Below are 27,486 nucleotides of genomic sequence, written 5' to 3'. Positions count from 1 at the left end.
CTCCCACATGCACTCGTGTTTTTGCACGAGTGGATTTTTACGTGTATGACCGTTTTTACCCCGCCATTTAGGCAGCCATACGCCGCTTTCGGAGGAAATTTACACCAAAGTCAATGACCTCGATCACAAACAAAACAAATGCTTGTAAATCATAGCAGCATCAAGGATGATGAATGAAAATGCTAGCGAGGAAAGAGGTAAAGGGGGGTGGGGGATGAGGGGTGGGGTGGGAGGGTGGGGGATGAGGGGTGGGAAGGTGGGGATGGGGTGTTGTAGCCAAAATGACTTGCAAGTACATCCCAGCATTGATGTCATCTTGATCACAAGTGATTTCTGCGGACCAAGTCGAGGTCGACGACGAGGGCGACGAGAGAGATGATGATGAGGAAGAGAAGGCAGAGCAGGGGATCCTGGATGCGACTGACCCACAACGACTTGGTGCATATCATCATCATTCCTTTCTTGTCTGAAACAAAAAGGAACTAAATTGAGCATGAACAGACCACAAAAAAAAAATAAATAAATAAACAGATAAAATAAATCAGAGCAGAGAACCCTCAGGTCGTGGCAGACCCAGAACAATTTAATGCACATCAGCATCGTTCCTTTTATTGTCTGAAACAAAACAGCTGATTTCATCATACGGGTGACGGGCGCAGTGGGCTAGTGGATAAAACGCCCATCCCCCAAGCGGAAGTTCATGGGTTCAAATCCTCACTGCGCCTGGCGGGCTAAGGGTGGAGATGTTTTATATCTCTAAGGTCAACTTGTGTGCAGTCCTCCTAGTGCATTATCCCCCTTTGTGTGTAGACACAAGCACAAGACCCAGTGCGCACAGAAAAGATACTTTATACAACTCCTGTAATGCAACCGAGGAGTGGATTAAATCTAGTTGATTATTTTTAGACAAGTGAGAAATTAGAACGAACTACTTTACACCATAAAAATCACACGTGGATTATTCGAAATTTGAATAAAGAGGGCTAAAAAATAACCAATACTAGAATTTATTTTTAGAACATGACATCATTTAAAACCTAGACGATTGGACCCTGTTGTGGAAGAATACAATGTTGACTCAAACTGTAACAACAATGGCTGACGTGTATAAAGTACACGCATACCTCGCCAGGTTTGTTTCTGTGACTAGTCGATCGACAGACGATGCCATTTGCTTTGTGTGTGTTTTTGTTAATGACATACATTACGTGTAAAATCCAGTTCTTTAACAGGCAACAAACTTTGCAAATTTCCAGAAGCTGCAATCTGAAGCGACCTATATCTGATTCAGCAATCACAGTGTTGGCTTGTTTCATAGTATGATTGAGTGAAGTGGTTGTCTCCCTTGGGTTGTTAGCACAAGCAAATTCAGAACATAAATGGTTTTATGGGAAACCATAAACGCTATTGTATTTTCATCGTAGCAATAGGGTCCGATATTTAGACGAGACAAGTATAATGCCGACGAGTCGAAGACTAAGAATAAAGTAAAAGAATAGGGACTATTTGAATGACGCGCATTTGACACTGAGTGATTAGGCTGAAATGAAATTGCCTACAAAATGTCGTCTGCATGACTGCATGTTCGACCCGTGTTGTTCGTTGTGTAAATAACTTAAACAATGACGACAACTCGTTGATTACTGGAAAATAAACCCTCGTGAGTATTTGCAGCCGCTTGGTAATTCACTCGTGTGCCTCCGCACACTCGTGAATTACCAAGCCGCTGCAAATACCCACTCGTGCTTTATTTTCCAGTAATCAACTCGTGGTCATTGTTTAAGCTCTATGTAATCCATGTCAGAGTTTGGTGGGTTATAGAAACACAAAAATACCAAGCATGCATCCCCCAATAGCAGAGTATGGCTGCCTAAATGGCAGGATAAAAACAATCATACGCGTAAAAACCATGGGAGTTTCAGCCCACGAACGAAGAAGTAGAAGAGATCATATGGGTGTGAACAAAACCAACACACATCATAATACATGTACAATCTATGTGCTTAGTTTAAATATAATTATATGACTGATTCATGGTTTAGCTTGTCAATGGACAGATTTGCATTCATAGACACTGGTCGTGGCTGTGACCATTTCAATCGCTAAATTATTATTGACTTCTCAAAAGACCCACTAGCTGTCATCTATTTGAGCTGGTCTTAATGTAACCTATCGCAAAACAAAACAAAATCCTGGGCCTACTCCTGTACATGCCCCGGATCAACCTCTAAAACGTAAGTCTTCAACACAGTGAACTGACTCTCACCTTTAGAGCGAGCGAGTCTAGTGATGACCTGGCTCTTCTGGCTGGCCGAGAGAAATTGCATGGTCATTGTGTTGTCCAGTGTCACCTCCACAATGCTGTTTTCCCTCCCATAGTAATGGTCAAGGCTCACCTGGCACATAGGGAATCATTATCAACAACTATAAATCAAACCCGTTCAGTGATCAATTCACTCCATCACATATTCAACATTGAAATTTAGACTTGTTCAGTAATTTACTCTCTCCTTCCATGAAGCTATCCTGTCACAAATTCAATATTTGATGATCAAACTGGTTTTGTGATCCTTTAACTCAATTAATCTATCAAGCTGCACCATGAAATAATCAAAAATAGAAAATCAAACTCACTCCCGGTGACTATTAAATAACCAATAATTGAAAATCAGACTGCAACCACTGATCATTCCATCCTGTGATAGGATCAATCATCTAACCTCCAGAATCCTTGCTATGTATTTTTGTGGGAAGTGATCATCATGAAAGCATACTTTTTTTAACAAGCTAAAGCCGTCCTGAGACTGCTGGCCTCATGTGCATAATAAAGTTACCAACCAGGTGGGAGCCAGATGTTGGGTTGGATTGATTGAAATTGATGTTTGTGATTTCAACCAAACTGACCCCACGGCTGGCTCTCACCCAGTTGGTAACTTTCTCATACACACCAGCCGAGGTGTCCTATCCCGAGGGATACTCTGGATGAGTTAATATACCAGTGACAACAGCTAGTAGGACTGTCCTCTCTTGAGAAGCGTCGCGTCGTGCATCTTATTGGAGACGATCTCACAACTACAGCTTACCACTCTTATACGTTTTAACCCCTGATTCAAGACTCCTCCTCTTTTCCAGACCTTACATTTTTCATTTTTTGTTGGTAATATCTGTAAATTTGCCTCCACTGTAAGACAACCCTCTCTTTGACGACTTAATAGATATGATTTTCCTAAATAACTCCCGTCGGGTTTGTTTGGGTTGTGAAAGAGTGAACACCCTTTTTCTCGGACAAATAAATTCACTTGTGCTCCTGTCCACGTGTTTCAGACACAGTCCTTGCTAGCCAATTGGCCCTTCCAATGTTTGTCCTAGTAAAAGCAAGGGCATTCACTCTTTCACAACCCATACAAACCCGACAGTCATTTTCGGAATTCATCTATTATCTCCTCAGACTTTTAGTCAAGGTGGGCTCCACCGTATCAAACATGGCAAGCCTTAATTAGTTAATACCTTTGTGACAAACCACAGTCGCTTGGCAATCTTCTGATTGTGAAGAATGAAGAAAATGGCGATGGAATAGCCAGAGATGAGCAGACACAGGAGCATGGCACTGCAGCACACCCGCCACGTGTCATACTCGACATATCCCACCTGCAAAACACAATACATACACAGACAAAAATAAACTTTTATTGTACTGAACTACTCATACTTATAGAAAAATACCTCTGCTTTCGGCTTGCTCGTGCATGTCTAATACTTTGTGATCTTGCTGAGCATTCTCATGCATTAATAATAAAACACAAGCTCTTAGATCTTGCAAATTAATTTTGAAAACCAAAACAAAACCAATAGTTTCAAAGTGAGTGTCTGGCCGCTAGATCTCTACTTAATTGACTCCGAAAATCAGGGAGCACACCCAATGAAGGTAAGAAACTGTGATTTTGGAGAGTCATGCTGAAAATCTCATTTCATGTAAGCTTGCGGGTCTTTCTCTCCTGTAATTAACATAAATATAGAGCTAGGTGATCTTAGTGTAATGTGATCGTGCCAACCAATTGGAAGTGAACAAAACTGGACTTCACAAGTTCTACAGTAACTGACAACCTTCTAAACATTCTTTCTTTCTTTATTTGGTGTTTAACGTCGTTTTCAACCATTCAAGGTTATATCGCGACGGGGAAAGGGGGGAGATCTATGGGATAGACCCACTTGTTAATTGTTTCTTGTTCACAAAAGCACTAATCAAAAAATTGCTCCAGGGGCTTGCAACGTAGTACAATATATGACCTTACTGGGAGAATGCAAGTTTCCAGTACAAAGGACTTAACATTTCTTACATACTGCTTGACTAAAATCTTTACAAACATTGACTATATTCTATACAAGAAACACTTAACAAGGGTAAAAGGAGAAACAGAACCGTTTGTCACCTCTTACGACATGCTGGGTAGCATCGGGTAAATTCTTTCTCGTCCCAACCAATATGGGACTCCCCCTAACCCGCGGGGGGTCCTACTAAACATGTACTCACTATAATGAAGACAACTGGTAGAACTATGCAGATGAACCAGAGTAGAAGACAAAAGACGTTTCCCGCAATGATGGTGGGATTTGGTGCGACCGGCAAGATGCGACCCTTCACCTCTGTATCAATGGCGTTGTATTTTGTCAGCTCGTCCACACAGTGAAGAAAAAACTGGTGCTGTTTGAACGGCCTGTGGATGAAAATGAGATACAAAACATGAACATGTGACATGAACCTTTTTCACAGGAGAAGAGGGGGGAACTCATATTGCCAATAAAAATAGATGTCGATTGTTTTTATTTCGGAGAAAACAGTTTTCTCTCAGTTTAGGTCTTGGTACTGGTAGCTAGCAAGCAGAAATGAACATTTGTCGAATAATACCATTGAAAGAAACCAGAAAGAACATTTTCTTTTTGCTTAACACTTTCTACCCCACCTATGATGACCTTTTTTTTTTTTTAGCCGAGACCAGCTGTGCTGCAGCAGGTCACTCAGAATTGTAGTAACTGTTTAGTAACTGTGTATCAACACGCTGGAATGCAGGCGTTAGATGGACATTACAGGAAGCGACTGAAGCTAACAGTCTGAGCGGATATATCCGTACCCAGTCAGATAGACCCATAATTATGAGTGGGTACGGATATATTCGTACCTGGGAGACAATGAGTTAATCAATTTTACAGGATAATTTTTTAAGCATGTACAGCTGTCCCTAACTAAATTGATTCAATGAAAAGTTCCCCCTTCTGCAGCCAGACCATTGATTGTTGGCATGTGTCCAAGTAGAAGATAATGCTCTTATCCTGTGTGAAATGCACAGATCGATCCACAGTGACAAGACACTGGTCGCTTCATATTGGCAGAAAGTTGTATCATATTGTGCTGAACTACGGACATAAAGACCAATTCTATCTAGGTAATACCCACAGCACAGCAGAACCCCCATTTTAAAGCTACAAAAAACTGAGATTTATCCTTTAATCAAGTCTTAGAAAAGAAGGAATCTTACAGTGAAAGCAAATTTACTGAGGTTTTAATTGTATCTATTCTGAAAAACATTAGGTCTGAAAAAAGGGAGAAGTCTTAAATTGGAGGGATTCTTAAAAGCGGGGCTCCATTTATGTACAAGAAACTGCACAATCAAGAGGTTGTCTGAAGTAAATTAAGGAAAAGACAAAAAAGACAAAACGTGACAAAAACTGTGTGCCTGTAATGCTCTTTGCAACAGCATTCTACACACAAAATCTCTTGCACACTGTGTCTGCCAGAGGTCCATCTCCGACTAAACAGAACAGATTATAATTAGGCCAAAAAGAAAAATATGTCTGTTTCCGGTAACCCGACCGACCCTATTTTTAAGCGCCGACCCTAAAGGTTTTTTTCGCTTTTCGCACCAAAAAAAATTAAAAAAATTAAAAAAATTAAAAAACAATGAAGTCAAGTATACTTTATTTAGTTTCAATATAGCTAGGTCAAAAACATGTGCTAAATAATTGTAAGTAAACTAAGGAAGCGTTTAAACAAATTAAAAATAACACGTAAAAAGACGTTAACAAAACGTAAGAAAAAGGTTAAAAAATTGTTTTTAAAAACCGACCGACCGACCCTATTTTTTTTGCCGATGTTACCGGAAACAGACATATTTTTCTTTTTGGCCTTATGGTAATGTTACCCGTTTAAAAAGTTGAAGAGGCGAGTCCTTTTCCTGGCTTCCAACTTGTGGAAACTATCCCTCTCATCATTGGCATTAAGCTGTTCTGTGGAGGCGACACACACAACAGCGTGATCCACTTGCACCTGATGCCAAACATAACATAGAACCAGTTGAGTAACGAGCTAGAGTAACGTATAGTGGTTTTTACCTCAGTGATCGCGCTAGCTTTAAAAAATAAAAAATAAAAATTAATAAAAATAAAAAGAGCGTAAGGCATTTCATTGCAATGACGGGGAAAAATATGGCACAAAGCAATATTTTTGAATACAAAAAATGCGCCCACACAAAATATCGTTGTATATAGCTATTCTGATGGACACATGGGGGAATTCGGGGGCTGTGATTGGATGGTCTCACACATCGCTTTTCCGATCATCAAAGCATAACGCTACGGAAGTTGGTCATTTTTTGCCGATATCCAAACGATATCGGCAATAACAAAGACGCATGGTTCCGGTTTCTTCCACGTGTATAAAGTACACGCATACCTCGCCAGGTTTGTTTCTGTGACTAGTCGACAGACGATGCCATTTGCTTTGTGTGTGTTTTTGCTGTTGCTTACTGTACATGACATACATTACGTGTAAAATCCAGTTCTTTAACAGGCAACAAACCTTGCAAATTTCCAGAAGCTGCAATCTGAAGCGACTAGCTATCTCTGATTCTAGCAGACGATCTCTCCAATGTTTAACACAAAATCAGCAAACTCTCCTGTCACATAGAACGTCCATTGTATAGTGCAATGTTGAAATGAAGTTACCGGTCTGAAACATTTCGTCGTTTCTTCTGAGACAATCCTTGTTCTCTTATCTACAGATTTACCGCAGACTTCACCACGCGAATTCCCAACAGAAGTCAGACTTTCGAACATCAATCTACGTAGGCAAGCATGATACGTCATGACGTCATATGATTCCTGACATATTGACGTAATGCTAAGCATCCGGTTATCTCGAGTTTTCTCCGTAATACATGTCTGTGGGTTTTTCAATGTTCGGTTATTTCCGTGGCTTCATGCGGAAAGGGAACCGTCGTCTGCAATCAACGACATGGACCATTCTGGTACTTGTTGCTGACAAAAACATGATTTTAACACAGAATTTAATGTCAGAATAGCTATATAAACGCTATTGTGTTTTCATCGTAGCAATAGGGTCCGATATTTAGACTCGAACAAGTATAATGTGACTCGTCTTCGACTCGTCGGCATTATACTTGTCTCGTCTAAATATCGGGCCCTATTGCTACGCTGAAAACACAATAGCTGTTAATAGGATGATCTTTCTTTTTAAACTCAACACATTGACAGAAAACATGCTTCAGGCGATGCCATCTTGCAACTTTTACTCAGACCCCCGCTCTGATTTTACGAGCCTTTCATGGCATGGAATGCTGAGGTCAGCTAATTGTCTGTTTCAACCACAGACAGGCCATGCAGTGTCTTTCGGCACTTTCGTTTGAGGTACTTTCATTTGTGCCAGACCATGATAATGAAACTGCCCCTAATTCTGATTCTTATACATCACACGTATAATATATCTATTTTTCATGACATCTGATGTTCTACAACCCTTGATTCGTGAGTCAGCGCAAAGGAGTACGTGGCATGAAAATGATAAAAATAAACAAGTCGCGTAAGGCGAAATTACTACATTTAGTCAAGCTGTGGAACTCACAGAATGAAACTGAACGTAGTCCGCCGCTAGTGCAAAAGGCAGTGAAAGTGACGAGCCTGTTTGGCGCGGTAGCGCTGTGCTTCGATAGCACGCTTTACTCATGTACCTCTCTTTGTTTTAACTTTCTGAGCGTGTTTTTAATCCAAACATATCATATCTATATGTTTTTGGAATCAGGAACCGACATTTGGTCATGCGGCTTTCACCTGCACCCAAGAGGTGGTGTGTCGATCATGTCACAACTCGGGCCACAAGGTTGGCGACCCCCTCTGTCCCCTTCCCCGGGACCCCCCGCCGGCTCATTCCCCTTCTTCCTTCAACCCTCCCTCGTCTGCTCCCCCTCCTCCCCCTCCCCCTCCCCCTCCCCCCTATTCTGCTGCTGTGCTGGGGACACAGAACGCTGGTACGTCTGTGCCCACCTGGCCTCTGTTCAGTAACACCATGCCCCCACCTGTTACCCCCTCTACACCCCCCTCCACCCCGACCAGACGCGCAAGGAACTCACTTAAACAATCATTTCTTTCACAAGTCAGATCACGCTCATGTCCCCCAAACAAGCGTCAGCTTCCCTCACCAGAGACAGACATGGAATCGTCCAAGTCCGCCCGCGTTGAGACAGGAGGGGAATCCCCTCCTCTGAGTGGGGCGACACGGATCGCACGTGAGACCGAGAACGAGACGACCGACACGGACAACCAAGCAGTGAGCGTGACTGAGGAGACCGAGACCTGATTTTGTCTCATCCATGGTTACTTGCGGTTAACGGACTGGCCTGCCCCACGGACTTACGAGTACTCACACCGATTTTACCATATATGTAACTTTTGATTGATTAATATGAATTAATATGGATACTATCAAAATATGTTCTGTTAACATACACGGATTGAGAAATGCGATAAAAAGAAAAACGTTTTTCAATAACAAAAAGAAAGAAAAAACAGATATAATATGCGTACAAGAGTCTTATATTACTGACGACGTTAAGGAACTATGGGAAAAAGAATGGGGAGGGAAGATGTTTTATTCCACTGTCTCCAACCACAGTATGGGTCAGCTAGTTTTAGTGAATAAGAACTTTCAACATGATGTAAAATGTGTGTTTAAAACAGACCGAATGTTAGGTGTAGAAATTCAGATAGATGATAAGAAACTGAATGTAATCAATGTGTATTCCCCAACAATAGTGAATGAGAAAGAACCTTTTCTTAAAAAATTAAGTACCCACATTGAAACGATTGAAACAGATGACGTTATTGTATGTGGAGATTTCAATTGTGTTCTGTCAAATTCACTTGATGTAATTTGTGGTGATGATCATGCACAGAAAGCTATAGACAATTTTAAACGTTTTTTGAGTGACTGTCAGCTGGATGATATGTGGAGACTCTTTAACCCAGATTGCAAAGAATTTACGTGGAGTCGCAAGAACCCATTTATAGCAAGAAGACTTGATTACATTTTAGCCTCTAGTGGAGTGGTCGACCACGCCAGCGATTGTATTATACAGTCAGTGGCTCATTCAGATCACCGACAGGTCATCTTGACCTACAAAGTAACGCACGTGTTGCGTGGTCCATCATACTGGAAGTTTAATGATAGCCTACTGCACGATAAAGCATTAGTTGACAACATCAATATATTTCTTAAAAAATATGAAGAAGAATCAAGTAATGAAGATGCACAAATAAGATGGGATATATGTAAAATAAAAATAAGAGAGATGTGTATATCGTATTCTAGAGAAAAGAAAACTCTCAGTATAAACAAACACACCCTTTTACAACAGCAGTTAAATGAAACGGACAGACTTTTGGCTCTGGACCCCAGTAACGCCAGACTGGTGACTAAGCGAGAGCACATCAAGCAGGAGCTAGAACTATTTACAATACAAGAAGCTAAAGGGGCACAAATTAGATCTAGGATAAAATTCATTGAGGAGGGTGAGAAAAACACGCGTTATTTCCTAAACCTAGAGAAAGCTCACGCAAAAAATAAGATACTAGATAGAATAGAAATAACAGAGAATGAATTTATCACAAGTCAGTCTGAAATATTAAAGGAACAAACCCGCTTCTTTACTAACAGATACACTAAAAACACCAATTTTAATAACTTTCTTGGGGACGAATTTTTAAAAAACACTGACATCCCAAAATTATCAGAGGAGCAAAAGGGCAGTATTGATCAAGAAATTACAGAAAAAGAACTCCTTATTGCACTTAAGGGAATGCGAAGTAATTCTGCTCCAGGATTGGATGGAATAACAACCAATTTCATAAAGTTCTTTTGGAGTAATATAAACAAAATGTTATTATCCTCTTTTTGGTCAGCCTTTGAAAAAGGGGAACTATCTGTATCCCAGAAGCGAGCAGCAATCACACTGATACACAAAGGAAAGGGGTTGAAACGAGAGCACCTAAATAACTGGCGTCCTATATCTGTAACGAACACGGCCGACTATAAACTATTAGCGAAATGCCTTGCAAACAGATTAAATCAAGTCGTCAATTACTTAATAAGTGAAGATCAAGTTGGGTTTTTAAAAAAAAGAAATTCCAGTACTGTTATTAGAATGATTGATGACGTCATTGAATATATGAATAACAGTAATCAACCAGGTATTTTAATGGCGCTGGACTACAGAGCTGCTTTTGACACGATATCTAAAGAATATATGCTCTGGGCGTTCCAAAAGTTCGGATTTGGTAAACATTTTATTAGGTGGGTCGATACTTTAACAAAAAATACAGAGAGTAGTATTAATTACATGGGATGGATCTCGAGTCCATTCCCATGTGATGCTGGAATAAGACAAGGATGTCCATTTTCGCCATTAGCCTTTGTTCTGGCCCTCGAAGTGTTAGCAATCAAAATCCGTGCAGATCAAAATGTTACAGGGATTAAACTGCCAAGGAATTCTGATAGACATGGTGAAATTCTTAAACTACTTATGTATGCTGACGACATTAGTTTCTTCCTACAAGATGAGAAAGACCTAAGAAACGTGTTACATCTTATAACTCAGTTTTCAAAATTTTCAGGGTTAGCAATGAATGATCAAAAGACAGAAGCAATGTGGCTTGGTATAAATAAATGTTCTGCTGACCGACCATGTAATATTATTTGGAAAAAACAAATCAAAATCTTAGGAATTCATTTCAACAACTCTGTCCCAGCCTCCAACATAGAAGAAAACTGGGAACCTAAACTACATAAAGTAAATTCATTAATAGCAACATGGTCGAAAAGAAACCTAAGTATAATGGGGAAAATTTGTATAGTCAAAACATTAATGTTGTCACAGTTTACTTACGCACTGCAATCTCTATGTGCCACAGAAAACTTCCTCAATAAGCTAAATTCATCTCTATTCCGATTTATCTGGAAGAAAAAATATTCAAACAAAAGAGCTTATGAAAAAGTTAATAGAAAAGTAATGTGCCAAGAGACAAATCTTGGAGGTCTGAAAATGATTAATGTCAAAGATGTACAAACATCATTTCTAATTTCATGGATTATGAGGCTGCTGGACGGAAGTAACGCAAAGTGGCAACAGATTCCATTAGCATCATTTTTAAATCTGGGCGAACGCTTATGCTGTCTGCGCTCAAATGTGAGTGCAGAACATTTTAAAGGACTAGGTGCCATAAAGCAATATTTCTGGAAACAAGCTTTTATCACCTGGCTAAACAATAAACACAAGATCAAAGAAATAAGCAGTAATGAACAGCAGATAAGTGTACGCAATCAAACCTTATGGAATAATACAAATATAAGGTACAGGAAGCAAACACTATACATGAATGACTGGATAAAGGCTAAAATATGCGATGTTAAAGATGTTTTTAACGATAACGACATGTACTCTTTTGAGGAAATATGTGAACGAACTGGATATAAACAGTCTCGCCTATTTGAATATAATGCAATACAGACTGCCATTAAAGCTCTATTATTGCGTGATACGGGTCAGGCCCGTTTTGATCATATGCCATTTATACAATTATCTCCACGCCAAATCCGCCTAAAGATGTTAAATTATGAGATAAAGGAGCCAAGCTCAGCTGGATTTTGGTCGAACAAATTAAATATTACATTAGAAGATAAACACTGGAAATTAGCTAACGAATGCTCGACAGAAACCCGTCTTCGTCTATTGCATTGGAAAATTTTACACAATATATATCCCACCAATATTTTGCTACATAAGATGGGAATTCGTCAAACAAATCTCTGTCAGTATTGTAACGAAACCGACTTCATCGAGCACTTTTTTTGGCAGTGTAGAGCAGTGCAACCCATATGGCAGGAATGTCAAGGGTACATATTTAAATATACAGGCAAAAATATAAAGTTAAGCTGCGAAGAGGCTCTTTTTGGGTATTTCACACGTGATATCCCCAGAGAGAAAACCTTCATAATTAATCACCTTATATTGATATCGAAAATGTGCGTAAGCCAGTTTAAGTACGGAAATCCAAAAACTAACATGAAGATCTTATTTCAGAACCAAGCTCGACTTCGAAATCTCTAGTAAAATTGAACTGTGTATAAGAATATAGATAACTAGTAGTATTGTGCTGTTAATGTAAAGTTATTTATATATGCGCTGTATGATGCTGTGCTGAAAACTAGTACTGTAATTGGATTAATTAACTTGTTATGTATTGTCCCGCTGAAAATGTATTATATAACAGAATTATGGGAACAACAACAACAACAACACACACACACACACACACACACGCACACACACACACACACATATGCACATACACGCAAACATTAGTTAAATTGTTGTTGAATTAAAAAGTAAAAAGAAAAAGAAATAAGAGAAAAAGAAAAGAAAAAAAAAAAAAAAAAAAAAAAAAAAAAAAAAAAAAAAGGAACCGACAAGGAATAAGATGAAAGTGTTTTTAAATTGATTTCGAAAATTTAATTTTGATCATAATTTTTATATTTTTAATTTTCAGAGCTTGTTTTTAATCCAAATACATGTACATGTACATGTATAACATATTTATATGTTTTTGGAATCAGGAAATGATGAAGAATAAGATGAACATAAATTTGGATCGTTTTATAAAACAAATTTTTTTTATACAATTTTCAGATTTTTAATGACCAAAGTCATTAATTAATTTTTAAGCCACCAAGCTGAAATGCAATACCGAAGTCCGGCCTTCGTCGAAGATTGCTTGGCCAAAATTTCAATCAATTTGATTGAAAAATGAGGGTGACGTGACAGTGCCGCCTCAACTTTTACAAAAAGCCGGATATGACGTCATCAAAGACATTTATCGAAAAAATGAAAAAAAAGTCCGGGGATATCATTCCCAGGAACTCTCATGTCAAATTTCATAAAGATCGGTCCAGTAGTTTAGTCTGAATCGCTCTACACACACACACGCACAGACAGACAGACAGACAGACAGACAGACACACACACACACACACACACACACACACACACATACACATACACCACGACCCTCGTCTCGATTCCCCCTCTACGTTAAAACATTTAGTCAAAACTTGACTAAATGTAAAAAGACACATTATTCTGCATACACCAAATGCATCGCAATGAAAACAAATGTTCTTTGTAATTCACCTTTAAACTACAACCACCTGTCTATAAAGACCACTTTTGGTTCGTCCCTTCGGCATCGGTTATACAGGTTTCACTGTACCTTTACACATTTGGATGTGTAACACTGACCTCTATGTCGTCCACCTCTGATTCCGTCATCTTTTGCTCCCCTCACCTGCCAGCATCACCTGAAGGAACAATACAATACAATACAATACAAATAAATTACAATGCAATACAATTCAATACAGTGGAACCCCCTGTTAAGACCACCCAATTTAAGACATGCTCCCTCCTTTTTAAGTCACCTTGTTTTCTCAGACTTGCTGTTCATTACATTTTCATTTATTTATTTTTATCCAAGCGGAGCGCGGGCGAAGCCCGCGCGTTGCGAGGTAGTTTTTTTTTTCATCTCCCAGCACTGAAAATTTTTTTGCCAAGTGGTGTCTGTCTGTGAACATTGTTCTAGAATTCATCTTTTAGCACAATATTAGCGACACTGTTTGGACAATTCTATTAAAATTAGGCGTACAAACTGATTTTGTTTCGGGGAATCCTCTCAGAGGATCAGAATTTTCATATAATATCATCGGAAGCTGTTACAACGGGAAAATGTGAAACTTTTGTCACTTTTTAACATGGAATTTCATCTTTGAGCGTTTCAAGCGGACTTTAATAAAATAGTTATTTGCGAATTAAGCAGCGGAAGACACTCACCGGTTCAACATGTGTATGGTCATTAAACCTCAAAACATTTCAGTAAGTGGTTTAGACAAACACCTCCGACATGTGAGGGTGACTGGTTTGTAGCTGAAGAGTTTTTTTCTAAAGTGTGTTCTAAATACAAATGACGTACTGGTAATGATGTAATGAGTTGTTCTAATCTTGTTCTTGGAACTCTTGCTGTTCCAAGCTTGTTCTTAGCAAGTCTTGGTGACGAGAACAAAGACTATCAATGATGACGACGACGACGACGATAACAACAACAACAACAAATGACATCGACGACGACGACGACAACAACAACAACAACAACAACAACAACAACAACAACAAAAACAACAACACGAGAACAACAACAATCACGACAACGAACATGACAACAACAACACCAACAACTACGACGACAACTACAACGACTGGGTTATGATGACATCACCAATGATTTAAAGGCCGTTAAAAAATCGTTAAATCCTATTTCTTCACTGATTCTTATGAAATTTTAAAGGTAGGTTTGTTGTCCCCAACTTATTTTCACTCCATACTTTTCCAGAAGAAAAACATAATTTTGGCAGTTAAAAACCGTTAAATTTCAATTCTTCACCGATATTTATGAAATTTTGTGGGTAGGTTCGTTGTCCCCAACTGATTTTCACTCTATACTTTTCCAGAAGAAAGACATAATTTTGGCAGTTAAAAAACGTTAAATTTCAATTCTTCACCTATCTTTATGAAATTTAGTGGGTGGGTCCGTTGTCCCAAACTGAATTTTAAGACATACTTTTCCAGACAAAAAACCTTATTTTTGGCAGTTAAAAACCGTTAAATCTCAATTCTTCATCGATATTTATGAAATTTTGTGGGTAGGTTCGTTGTCCCCAACTGATTTTCACTCCATACTTTTGCAGAAGAAAAACATAATTTTGGCAGTTAAAAACCGTTACATTTAAATTTTCACCTATCTTTATGAAATTTAGTGGGTGGGTCCGTTGTCCCAAACTGAATTTCAAGACAAACTATTCCAGTCAAAAAAACTTATTTTTGGCAGTTAAAAACCGTTAAGTCTCAATTCTACACCGATATTTATGACATTTTGTGGGTAGGTTTGTTGTCAGATTTGACATGATGGCAGAATTGAAAGTGTGAGATATCCTGATGTTTCACAATTTATGCTGCATAATTCAGCCCCATAGGCGCTTGAATTTTAGGTGGAGTTGGGTTTTTTTTCAGCCCAAACCAGTAACCCCCACATGGTTTTCATGTCCCTTTCTGAGAGACTTCAAGAAGTTTCAATTTGACGTCATGATTAGCCTGCCGCATTAGCAAGTATGAAAACACGTCATCGATGACACATTTTAAGACAGAGAGAGAGAGAGAGAGAGAGAGAGAGAGAGAGAGAGAGAGAGAGAGAGAGAGAGAGAGAGAATCATGTACACACAGATGGACGACTTCGCTTGGGGTATGTACTGCCCGGCAGTACACATCTACTTTATTTTTATTTTTTATTTATTTACGAGGATTTATATCGCGCACGTATCTCACCACACAAGGTCACTCAAGGCGCATGTTACCTATTAATGCCGTGTGAGATGGAATTTTTTACACAATATATCACGCATTCACATCGGCCAGTAGATCAACAGCCTACAGGCGCTGCATCCACCTTTCACGGCCGGCCTATTATTCCAGGTCACACGGGTATTTTGGTGGACATTTTTATCTACGCCTATACAATTTTGCCAGGAAAGACCCTTTTGTCAATCGTGGGATCTTTAACGTGCATACCCCAATGTAGTGTACACGAAGGGACCTCTGTAAAATTACCCCCATTTTAAGACTGACCCTCCTTTTTAAGACCTGATTTTCTCAGATTTCTGAAGGTCTTAAAAGGGGGGTTACACTGTACAATTAAATACAATGCAATACAAATGTACTGCCTGTCAATGTTACGTGGATTACACAACAAACAAACAAATTGTCTTACACAAAACTAAAATTGTGCAAGCTTTTAGACCTTCGTGTTTTATGTAAGAATCAGACCTGCAACAGGAGGAGAAGTACGTGTACATGGAAGAAGGAGAAGCTGGAGGAGAAGGAAGAAGAGGAGCAGGGGGAGGGAGAAAAACTGAGGGAGAAAAACTGACAGCAGCGTTAAAAAGCACAACAACCAACAATCAGTGTTGATGATAGGTGACAGAAAGTAAACACACACAAAACTGTCACCTTACCTGTTCACCAAAACAAAAACTACAAACAGATCCGCTTCAAAGAGAAGAACTTAAATTATTTATCTGAACTGACTGTGGTGATAGATTATATAACCATCGCTTACTGCTGCACAATAGGTCAGACCAAATAAGCCACATTTGTTGCACATACACTCGTTTATAAAGCACATACACTACTACCAGTCATAAAATACATGTAGTAATCAGTGTTATAGTGTCTCATATTACATTGTCTATGCAGAGAGAATCCTAAATGTAATGTATACTGAAGATAACTATGATCATATGTGACAATATTAGCTAGTAGAGCAAAAGAGTCCCGAGTTCTAGAGAGAATCATATGTGTTGTATAAAGATAACTGATCATATGGTGACCTAGCAGAGCAAGAGAGGCCAAAGTTCTTGCAATGTGCATTAGCTAATGCTGTTGTGGTGTTCTGAGCCTATGTCAGTATGTGTGTGCAGTTTTCATCATAGGTAAATCAAAGTAATCTTAAATAAAAATGTGGGTTACTCTTTCCTGCATGGGGGAACCCGGCTGCCATGGAATACAAATTAAACTACCACTGTTTGTTTTTGTCCAACATCCGAGTGTTTAAGTTTCCCAAGCCTTTTCTGTGAACTTTGGCTCTTTACCATAGGAAAGCATGCATGTGTTTGGACACAGGAGAGTCGATCTCCACAAAGTTGACACTCAGGGTATTACAATGCTGGTTTTAAAGCCAGAGTGTTAACAGAACTGAACTATATCCCTGCCAAGCTAGGTTATCAGATTGTGCATATATAATATATAACTTGGAAACTGATGTTCTTGAATTAAAAAAAATCTAAACAAAAACTTTTTTGTTAAAATAAAGAGAAATAAAAAGACCAAACAATACTGTTATACTCACATAAACTAGAGAAATACATACATGTAGTCTCAGAAAACCATTAGTTAAATGGATGTAATACTATTTAATACAATTATAAATGTATACTTTAAATGGGGCGTGTTAAAAAGGTTCTGAGGTCCCATACATCCTTCTTGACGTGACTATAATAGCTACAGTAATAACTGATTAAACTACTCTACACAAGGTCCATAGAACGCTTGATACTAGCACAGGGAATGAAAGCTAAGACAGATTTATCAGTGCATGACTATACATGTATTATTTACCACAAACATGCAATGTTAAACACATCTTAATAACACCTAAACCATATATGTTTGATGTTTTCAGTGTTCCTATAGATACAAAGAATATGCATGCAACGAGTAAATGTATGGGCCTTAATTTGTGTTTGCATGATGTGTGTGAGTGTGTCACTGTGTGTGAGTGTGTCACTGTGTGTGAGTGTGTCACTGTGTGTGAGTGTCACTGTGTGTGAGTGTGTCACTGTGTGTGAGTGTGTCACTGTGTGTGAGTGTGTCACTGTGTGTGAGTGTGTCACTGTGTCTGAGCTGTACGTGTGCTTGGTTTTATTTATTAATTCTAATGTTCCTGTGTAGTTTATTTTCATATTACTGACTTAACAAGAAACTTGAATTAGACAACAGCTGTTGTAGTACGTCTTCTTCACATATAATTATAATCTTCTGTTAATCCATCTTATCTTCTATAATCAGTATCCTTCTTCCGTATACCTACTTCAGTACTTGGCTAGCTCTCAGGGTCTTCACTTAGACCATTACTTGCGGTTAAAAAGCAAGGTGAATGCCGACGAGAAGAGTGAGAGATAGAGAAATGTAAGGAGATAAGTGGGAAGATGTAAAACGGCACAAGAGAGAAACTTGAGAAAAAACAAAAATGCAAAAACAAAAACAAACTGAATATATATGAGTATTCTTCGCAAAAATTGATTTCTCTTAAAATTCACGACTTCTTCTTTTAAAATCCATGTTTAATCTAGTACTAGCCAAATCGCTAAATATAATAGTCTGATCTGAAGCACAAAATCATGAAAATAGAACAGGGAACAGGAAGAGCTTGCAGCGGAAGAGTGTGGGTGCATGATGAACAGTACCTCCCGATCCAGTCTGTCGGTTTTTTCAGTCGTTCATGTTTAAGCTTTTACTAAACGAGCATAGGAAAAACAAACCCAGACAGCATTGAAGGCTAGGCTTCACCTAGAAGCACTCTTTGACATCCCAAATTCGCCATCAGCAAGCTGCATTTTCGCTTTCTCGAGCGCTGCAAAGGGGAGATAACTGTTACTTAAAATGAGGTAAGCTAAAGAAGTAGGCTCCCCTGACCACGATTCGCCAGGGAGAACGAGAATGCGAACAAGCCGCAAGCGGCACACACTGCGAACAGGTAGCCTACATGCTCGTATTCACACACGCACACACACACACACCTTAGTCGCACTAACCAGTGAGGATTAGTAATTGCCCTGTATAGGAATTCCCTCAATACGAAGAAGAAGAAGAAGAAGAAGAAGAAGAAGACCGTGCACTGACTCGACACACACTGACACACCGTGACCCCCCCCCCCCCCCCCCCCACACACACACACACTCACGGACACACACACATAAACACACGGGCTAACTGACTCTCAGTTTCTCTCGCTCACACACACACACACTGTGACACACACACACCGGCACACGGGCCCCGGCACACTGTGACACATACACTAGTGTACACTGACTGACACACCGTGACACTGACACACACTAACACACACTGACACACACACACGTACAACGTGACACACACACACACACACACACACACTGACGCACACACACACTCTGACACACACTCAACTGACTGCATGGAACTGATTCACACACCGACACACACACACACACACACACTGAGTGACACTGACTCCGCAGTGACAGTGACACGCACACACATGTAGTGTGGCACACACACACTACACTGTGACAAACATACCGTGCCGTGACTCAGTCCAACACTGCCACACCGGCACTGACACACCGGCACACTCACACACACACACACACACACAACTCAGTTGTAGGCTATTCAGAAAAGCAAACAAGCCTGAACAGACAAATGGCACAGGAAGCCGAACACAAAGCCGGGGAACAAGCCCGTAGTATATTATATGACCGGCCAGGGACCATCAAGTAGGCCTACAGGCATTTACATACGATTCGTAATTTAATTAGAGCATCATCCCATTTACACACATACCAAACAGAAAACAACAATTAAGATGACTTTTAATTTTATTTTTAAAGTCTTTTTTCAGAAACAATTTTGAGGAATGACACGGCGAATTGCTTTACGCTCTCACGGGATACCCATTTAGGGCATTTACCGGCCGAGGCGTCAATTATAGAAATTGTCAATTGATTGATCAATATAGTCGAACCTGTCTGTGACGACCAACGGAGGGACCGACCAAGCAAAAGTGGTCGTTATAGACAGGTGGTCGCTATGACAGGTGTATGTAGAAGCAAAACTCGTCTGGGATCCAGGGGAGTGGCCGTCATGGGCAGGTGGTCGCATTCGAGAGGCGTAGGTGTAGCACGAAATTTTTACTCCACGAAAATTTTACTCCGGAGTAAAAATTTGTGTACCAAATTCTTACTCCGAGTACACCTTTCGTACGAGAAAAGAACTCCACAAGGCACGAAAAAATTACTCCCTCCACGAAATTTTTACTCGCCATTTTTTTTTTACTTCCAGTAAAAAATCTTGTACGCGAAAATGGGATGTGGGCGAAGGGATAATGCCAATATGTGATCTCGCGCAAACGAATGTCGCGCCTACCCTCTCTCCACCCCTTCCACCACCAAGACTAACAGGGGACAAGGGAGTAAACTGGCATGGGAAGTTAAATTGCTCGTGTTAGGGTGAATTGATTTATTCGTTATTTATTCGTCAGGGGAGTAACATTTTTGTACAAAATGTTTACTCGGAACTCACCTGTCGTGGGGAGTAATTTTCTCGTGTAATGGGGGAGTGTTTTTTTCGTAAAAGGAGTAACATTTTCGTACGAAATTTTTACTCCGGAGTAAAAATCTCGTCAGTGGAAGTAATTTTCTCGTGTTACACCGGGTCGGAGGGCAGGTTCCACTGTAAAAGGTTCCGCTCTGCACAGAAAGCAGCCAAGCTTCTGATGTGTTTGTTTGTTTGTTTGTTTGTTTGCTTAACGCCCAGCCGACCACGAAGGGCCATATCAGGGCGGTGCTGCTTTGACATTTAACGTGCGCCACACACAAGAAAGAAGTCGCAGCACAGGCTTCACCCAGTCACATTATTCTGACACCGGACCAACCAGTCGAGTCCTAGCACTAACCCCATAATGCCAGACGCCAGGCGGAGCAGCCACTAGATTGCCAATTTTAAAGTCTTAGGTATGACCCGGCCGATCACGGGCGGGGCGGACGCCTTACCACTAGGCCAACCGTGCTGGTTTCTGATGTGTGGCTATGTGTCCAAGTAAGTGTTAGGATCCTCTTGTATATCCTATCACAAGGAGATCATCAAGTTACAGTAGATCATCCACTGGTAATCCTATATAAAAGCTTACACGGCTCGGGCCGATAATGATGAACAAATTTAAACGGTTCACACTGACGAGAAGGACATTATCTTTCAACCTCAAACGGACAGATACCGGTTTACAAACTGACCTACTACGGTCAGAGAAGCTGTAAGTTCTCTATTCATTCAGCCGACCGTGAAAAATCCCTAAGAAAAACAAGACGAGGTGCTCAACAGTCTAAGGAAAGGGGCCGGGGGGGTGGTGGGGTAGGGGGGGGGGGGGTGATGGGAGGGCACATAAAAGGCAGTGACTGGATACGCCCAGTAGCGTGTAATCACAGGAAGAATTGTCATTGTACACGACCAAACAGAAGCAAACGAGCAAACCATATTGCTTGGTAGGGGGAGGGGTGGGGGTGGGGGTGGAGAGTGACAGGGAGGAAATACTAGTACGGCTTAACTGTTTTTAACGATACCTGAGAACACCAGTCAACTGGAACTGTCTAACAGCCTGTCGGAAATGTATATATGGTGTATACCCGCTGTGACGACTAGAAAAAGAGAATCCAGGTACTGCCAGAAGCGTGTTTTATTGGACATGTCAACTGTGTTTTAAGTTCTGTCAAAGAAACTCACTGACTGGAAAGAAAAATAATTGGATGAACACGATGTGTAAATAGGTTGACAAACTTAAAACGTCGGTGAAAATTCACTACAGCAAGTCTCCCTGGCTTTTTATCTTGGACTCTCCGCACGGCCTAAGTAAGTTTTTGAAGCCTGGAAAGCCCCGACCACAGACAGCAGCAGTACTTCGAATAAAATCGGGACATGACTGAAACAGGTTGACCAGGGATACGACGCCATAGACACAATAATGGCATTTACAACAACACAGTGAAGGGTAGAGGGGCGAGGCTGGTGCTGACGTTCCAAGAGGTATGATGCGTGCTTGAGGAGCAATGTCCACAACAGGACCATATACTGCGTTCTGAACAGCAACGGGACAAGACCGAAACAGGAGGAAAGAAACAAAGTTGCATCGATCTCAAATAGCCATATCACCTGAAGAGACGATACAAAAGTAACCAACCAACCAACCAACCAACCAACCAACCAACCATACCGGAACAGACGGCCCAGGATTACGAAGCCATGTACGCCGTAAGCAATAGCGGCAGCACTTTGAAGACAACGTGACGAGTATGATGCAGTTATAAATACAGAGCCCACAGAGTCATCTCCACACTCTTCAAGATGCCCAGAAAATACCTTCTTCAAAAGACAACTGTCGGACGAAGCTGCATGATCTTTAAAAATCCATGACCACAAGCATTGTCAGAACTCAGAACGAAGCCATGCATGTACATGAGCACTAACAGAAGTCTGAACAGCAAATGTGTGTCATTTTGAGGTTTGAAATGCCTGTAGATGGTATAGAAATACGAACAACAACCAACAACAGCAAATTGACGAGGCTTACGTAGAACGAACAGGACGACGCAACCATGTACACAAGCACTTACAGCACTCTGAACACCAACGGCACTTCGAGGCTGATGTGGATGGCATAAAAATACGAGGCCTGGGGAACCATGTAAAGAACCAACAACAGCGAAGGGACAAGGCTTGGGCAGAACGACCAGAACTATACGCAACCATGTACACAATCACAAACAGCACTCTGAACACAAGGCTAGTGCAGATGACATAAGAATACGAGGCCTAGAGAGCCATGTCCACAGCAGCGAACATCAGTGAAGAGACGAGGCTTGTGCAGAACGACCAGGATGACGCAACCATCTACACAAGCACTAACAGCACTCTGAACCCAAACGTCGGCACGAGGCTGATGTAGATGGCATAAGACTACGAACCTTATAAAGAGCCATGTCTACAACCAACGCATAGACAGCGAAAGGAAACGGCTTGTGCAGAAAGACCAGGACTACGCAACCATGTACACAAGCACTAACAGCACTGTGGACAGCAACGGGGCGAGGCTGGTGCAGATGGACCAAGAGTACAAAGCCTAGACCAGCGAAGGGACGAGGCTTGTGCAGAACGACCAGGACTACGCAACCATGTACACCAGCACTAACAGCACTGTGGACGGCAACGGGACGAGGCTGGTGCAGATGGACCAAGAAGAGTACGACGCGTGGGGAGCCATGAAGTTCATCGTGGTCACTATATCTGTCTACGCGTTGCTGGGCATTCTCTCCTTGCTCCTCGTCAGGATCCTTCGGCGTGCCAAGTTCAGGTTGTTCAGCGAACCCGATGTCTGTCCTCTCTGTGTTCGTGTGTCTGGCTGTTTGTTTGTATGTGAGTCTGTCTGTCTATCTCTCTCTATATCGCTATATCTCCCCCTCTCTCTCTCCCTCTCTCTCTCTCCCTCTCTCCCCCCCTCTCTCTCTCTCTCTCTCTCTCTCTCTCTCTGTCTCTCTCTCTGTCTCTCTCTCTGTCTCTCTCCAGGCTGTGCTTACATCTATCTCTATCTCTCTGTGCCCCTCTCTCTCTCTCCCGTCTCTCCCCTTTTTACTCTGTGTGCGTGTGTTTGCGTTTGTGTCCATGCCTGTCTTTTTGTCTGTGTGCCCCCCCCCCCTCCCCCCTCTAGACCCCCGCTCTGTGATGAGTGTGACGACACCCCCAAAAGAAAGGACACCTTCTATTGTCTCTTTGCAAGACCCCAAAATCATCTGTCATGACAGGCCACCTGCTATTCAGAGACACTTTGGCTGGTCACAAGGGTGTCCTTTCGTCGCCGGTATCAATGCATTCCGCTGAGGTCTATGTCAGTGCTTTGCTACGAGGCATGATCCAAACAAAATGATCAAACCGCGATTATACAAGTCTCAGGCCATTGATCATAAAAAATAATATATCATTTGAAAGGCCAACCATTTAACTGGTATATGTCTGAGAGATGACTTCATTAGGTTAATAGGTCATAAATGACGAGGTTTTAAAATACTCGTAATTAACTATTTTCGTGCCCAGTTCTGGTGACTTTTTTGGACATGAGGTGTTAATAAGCTAAAAACAAAAGAAAGGTCTATATTTCCTTGTTACAATGTACCATGTTATAACTGTTGTATCAGATCGCAACAGGACGGACACCATGACGAGTCTCAGAGTGTACGAATCTACCTCTGTGAAAGACGAAAGTTGCAACTGGAAGGACATCGCCAGGTATAAGTAACAGCTCGCTTGGATTATATATGTTCTGATAATTATTTGTTATTCGGTATTTCTTACTCGGGGATTTTTCCTACGAAAGTCTGCTATCCCTAGGGATAGTTTCACGACAACAGAATCGCGCTAGCAAATGGTTTTTTTTTCTCTCTTCTGCATACGTGTTTTCAAAACCCGGAGACTCTCGATTTGCCCCGTCAGATCCTCTGGTACCGCGAGACAGGGAAGGGAGAAAACTCCGTCCACTCGTGAACAAATCCCTCTGATTACCTCCCTTTTTCCAGACCTCCATCTTCCCCAGCGTGTGTGTGTGTGTGTGTGTGTGTGTGCGAGCGTTTGAGCGTGCGTGCGAGCGAGCGTGCGTGCGTGTGTGTGTGTGTGTGTGTGTGCGTGTGTGTTCCCTGTGTGTGTGAGTGTGTGTGTGAAGTGTGTGTGTGTGTTCTCACTGTGTGTCAGTGTGTGTGCGCGCGCGTGTACACATGTGTGCGTGTGTGTGTGCGGCGTGTGCGCGCGCGCGTGTGTGTGTGTGTGTGTGTGTGTAAGCGTATGAGCGTGCGTGCGTGCGCGCGCGCGCGTGTGTGAGTATGTGTGTGTGTGTGTGTGTGTGTGTGTGTGTGTGTGTGTGTGTGTGTTTGTTACTCTGTCAGTGTATCCAAAACTGTGTGCACAAAGCGTGTTTGCTCCGCGTCTGTTTTGTTCTATGTATTGCCTGTCTTTCACTGATCGTTCTTTTTTCCCTCTCTCTGTATAGTGTTGTTAATGTTTGTATATTATCAATAATAGGGGGGGGAGGGGGGGGGGAACTATGTTGTTTACAGTTATATTGCCACATACAATGAAATTTACAATTTGCATGAGTAACAAAAATGCTCGATTCTGTGTCAGGTGCTGATGCATCAGAAGATGAAGACAGCGCTGACGTTATGGAAAACTGACATCCTGTTACTCAGCCAACCGTTACTCGTCACGGCAAAGACACAGATAGAACTCAGTCAGACGTCATCACCAGCAAGCGGAGAGGAGCGTGTTCAAACTCCAAACACGGACATCACAGACACTCAACACACTCAAAAGGGCGCCGGTCATCTAGATCTTGTAACGCCTTCAAAGGACACCGAGGATTGTCAGCGTCCTTCAAAGGTCACCGAGGATTGTCAGCGTCCTTCAAATGTCACCGAGGATTGTCAGCGTCCTTCAAAGGTCACCGAGGATTGTCAGAGTCCTTCAAAGGTCACCGAGGATTGTCAGCGTCCTTCAAAGATAACCGAGGATTGTCAGCGTCCTTCAAAGGTCACCGAGGATTGTCAGAGTCCTTCAAAGGTCACCGAGGATTGTCAGCGTCCTTCAAAGATAACCGAGGATTGTCAGCGTCCTTCAAAGGTCACCGAGGATTGTCAGAGTCCTTCAAAGGTCACCGAGGATTGTCCGCGTCCTTCAAAGGTCACCGAGGATTATGTACACTTTCAAAAGGACACCATGGATCCTGCTTCTTGTACCTCCGAAAGGGGCACTAAGCATCTCCAAAGCACTATACAGTGCAATGCAAATCCTATGCAAGTTCAAAAGGACACCATAGATCCTGCTTCTTGTACCTCCGAAAGGGGCACTAAGCATCTCCAAAGCACTATACAGTGCAATGCAAATCCTATGCAAGTTCAAAAGGACACCATAGATCCTGCTTCTTGTACCTCCGAAAGGGGCACTAAGCATCTCCAAAGCACTATACAGTGCAATGCAAATCCTATGCAAGTTCAAAAGGACACCATAGATCCTGCTTCTTGTACCTCCGAAAGGGGCACTAAGCATCTCCAAAGCACTATACAGTGCAATGCAAATCCTATGCAAGTTCAAAAGGACACCATAGATCCTGCTTCTTGTACCTCCGAAAGGGGCACTAAGCATCTCCAAAGCACTATACAGTGCAATGCAAATCCTATGCAAGTTCAAAAGGACACCATAGATCCTGCTTCTTGTACCTCCGAAAGGGGCACTAAGCATCTCCAAAGCACTATACAGTGCAATGCAAATCCTATGCAAGTTCAAAAGGACACCATAGATCCTGCTTCTTGTACCTCCGAAAGGGGCACTAAGCATCTCCAAAGCACTATACAGTGCAATGCAAATCCTATGCAAGTTCAAAAGGACACCATAGATCCTGCTTCTTGTACCTCCGAAAGGGGCACTAAGCATCTCCAAAGCACTATACAGTGCAATGCAAATCCTATGCAAGTTCAAAAGGACACCATAGATCCTGCTTCTTGTACCTCCGAAAGGGGCACTAAGCATCTCCAAAGCACTATACAGTGCAATGCAAATCCTATGCAAGTTCAAAAGGACACCATAGATCCTGCTTCTTGTACCTCCGAAAGGGGCACTAAGCATCTCCAAAGCACTATACAGTGCAATGCAAATCCTATGCAAGTTCAAAAGGACACCATAGATCCTGCTTCTTGTACCTCCGAAAGGGGCACTAAGCATCTCCAAAGCACTATACAGTGCAATGCAAATCCTATGCAAGTTCAAAAGGACACCATAGATCCTCCCTCTTGTACCTCCGAAAGGGCATTAAGGAACTTCAAAGCTCTCTAAAAGAGCTTTCGCGAATAACAGACTAGTAAACATCTTGTGAAAAATGAACTCGTGAAGATAGATGAGAACTCAGGCAAAGAGTTACTCTTGGATAACTGTGTAAACTCGTGTGAAAGAGGAACTCATTCAGACATATCGTAAACTCGTGCGAAGAGTAACCCAGGATACTTTTATGTTCATTCGTGTGAAAGAGTAGCTCGTGGAGACATTTACATATCGTCACGCTCATAAGAAAAAATACCTAACTCAGTGTTAGGCATTTAATTCTGCAGTGAGACTACAGGGGAAGCTACTGGAAGGGTACCTATCATGTGTTAGATATAGAGAGTATAAACGCTCAGACCATCGGAAACCATTGCCACGGTTACGTGAGCAAAACTGCCGTTCTCGTTTTTGAGTTAGGCACTTTTCCGTTTTGATACATAAAGACTTGTTTGGAGAATGTGAAGGTATGCAAAAGCTTTTTCGGGGTTGTTATGCAGTTGTGCTGAATGAAAATGTTGCTGTCAGCTCTTTATCTCACGGGTAACCCTCTGTCAACCGCTGGAGATAGGCAGTTTGAAACTTATACCGAACATGAGATGGGCAGATTGTTCAGAAACTTTGTTTTAGCGTTTTTCTCAAAACTTAAAAAACAAGAAATTCCTTCGAGGTAGGAAAAACACCCCCGTTGGTCAAAGGGAAATAACCATTCTCACTGCACCCATTCTCACTGCCACCAACTGAGAAGGTTATTTCCCTTTGACCATGAATATGTTTCTCTATAAGTCCTTGTAGAATCTTAATCCACCA

At 41.4% G+C, this 27,486-nt stretch overlaps 1 protein-coding gene across 1 annotated transcript; it reads right to left on the bottom strand.

Moving 5' to 3' along the window:
- Nucleotides 1-232: 232 nt before the first annotated feature.
- Nucleotides 233-18,646, bottom strand: LOC138966454 (uncharacterized). The gene is made up of 7 exons (XM_070338703.1): nucleotides 18,545-18,646; nucleotides 13,641-13,699; nucleotides 6,198-6,322; nucleotides 4,532-4,715; nucleotides 3,508-3,648; nucleotides 2,267-2,396; nucleotides 233-466 (listed from the first exon to the last, which is right to left on the bottom strand). Exons 2-7 carry the CDS (start codon nucleotides 13,668-13,670, stop codon nucleotides 321-323), a joined length of 756 nt encoding a protein of 251 aa, XP_070194804.1. The 5' UTR covers nucleotides 13,671-13,699; nucleotides 18,545-18,646; the 3' UTR covers nucleotides 233-320.
- Between the last annotated feature and the right edge of the window lie 8,840 nt (nucleotides 18,647-27,486).

The sequence above is a fragment of the Littorina saxatilis genome, linkage group LG5 (genome assembly GCF_037325665.1).
Source record: "Littorina saxatilis isolate snail1 linkage group LG5, US_GU_Lsax_2.0, whole genome shotgun sequence".
Classification (NCBI taxonomy): Eukaryota; Metazoa; Mollusca; class Gastropoda; order Littorinimorpha; family Littorinidae; genus Littorina; species Littorina saxatilis.
The sequence above is the reverse complement of the archived record's forward strand: the minus strand, read 5'-3'. Positions and strand labels throughout refer to the sequence as shown.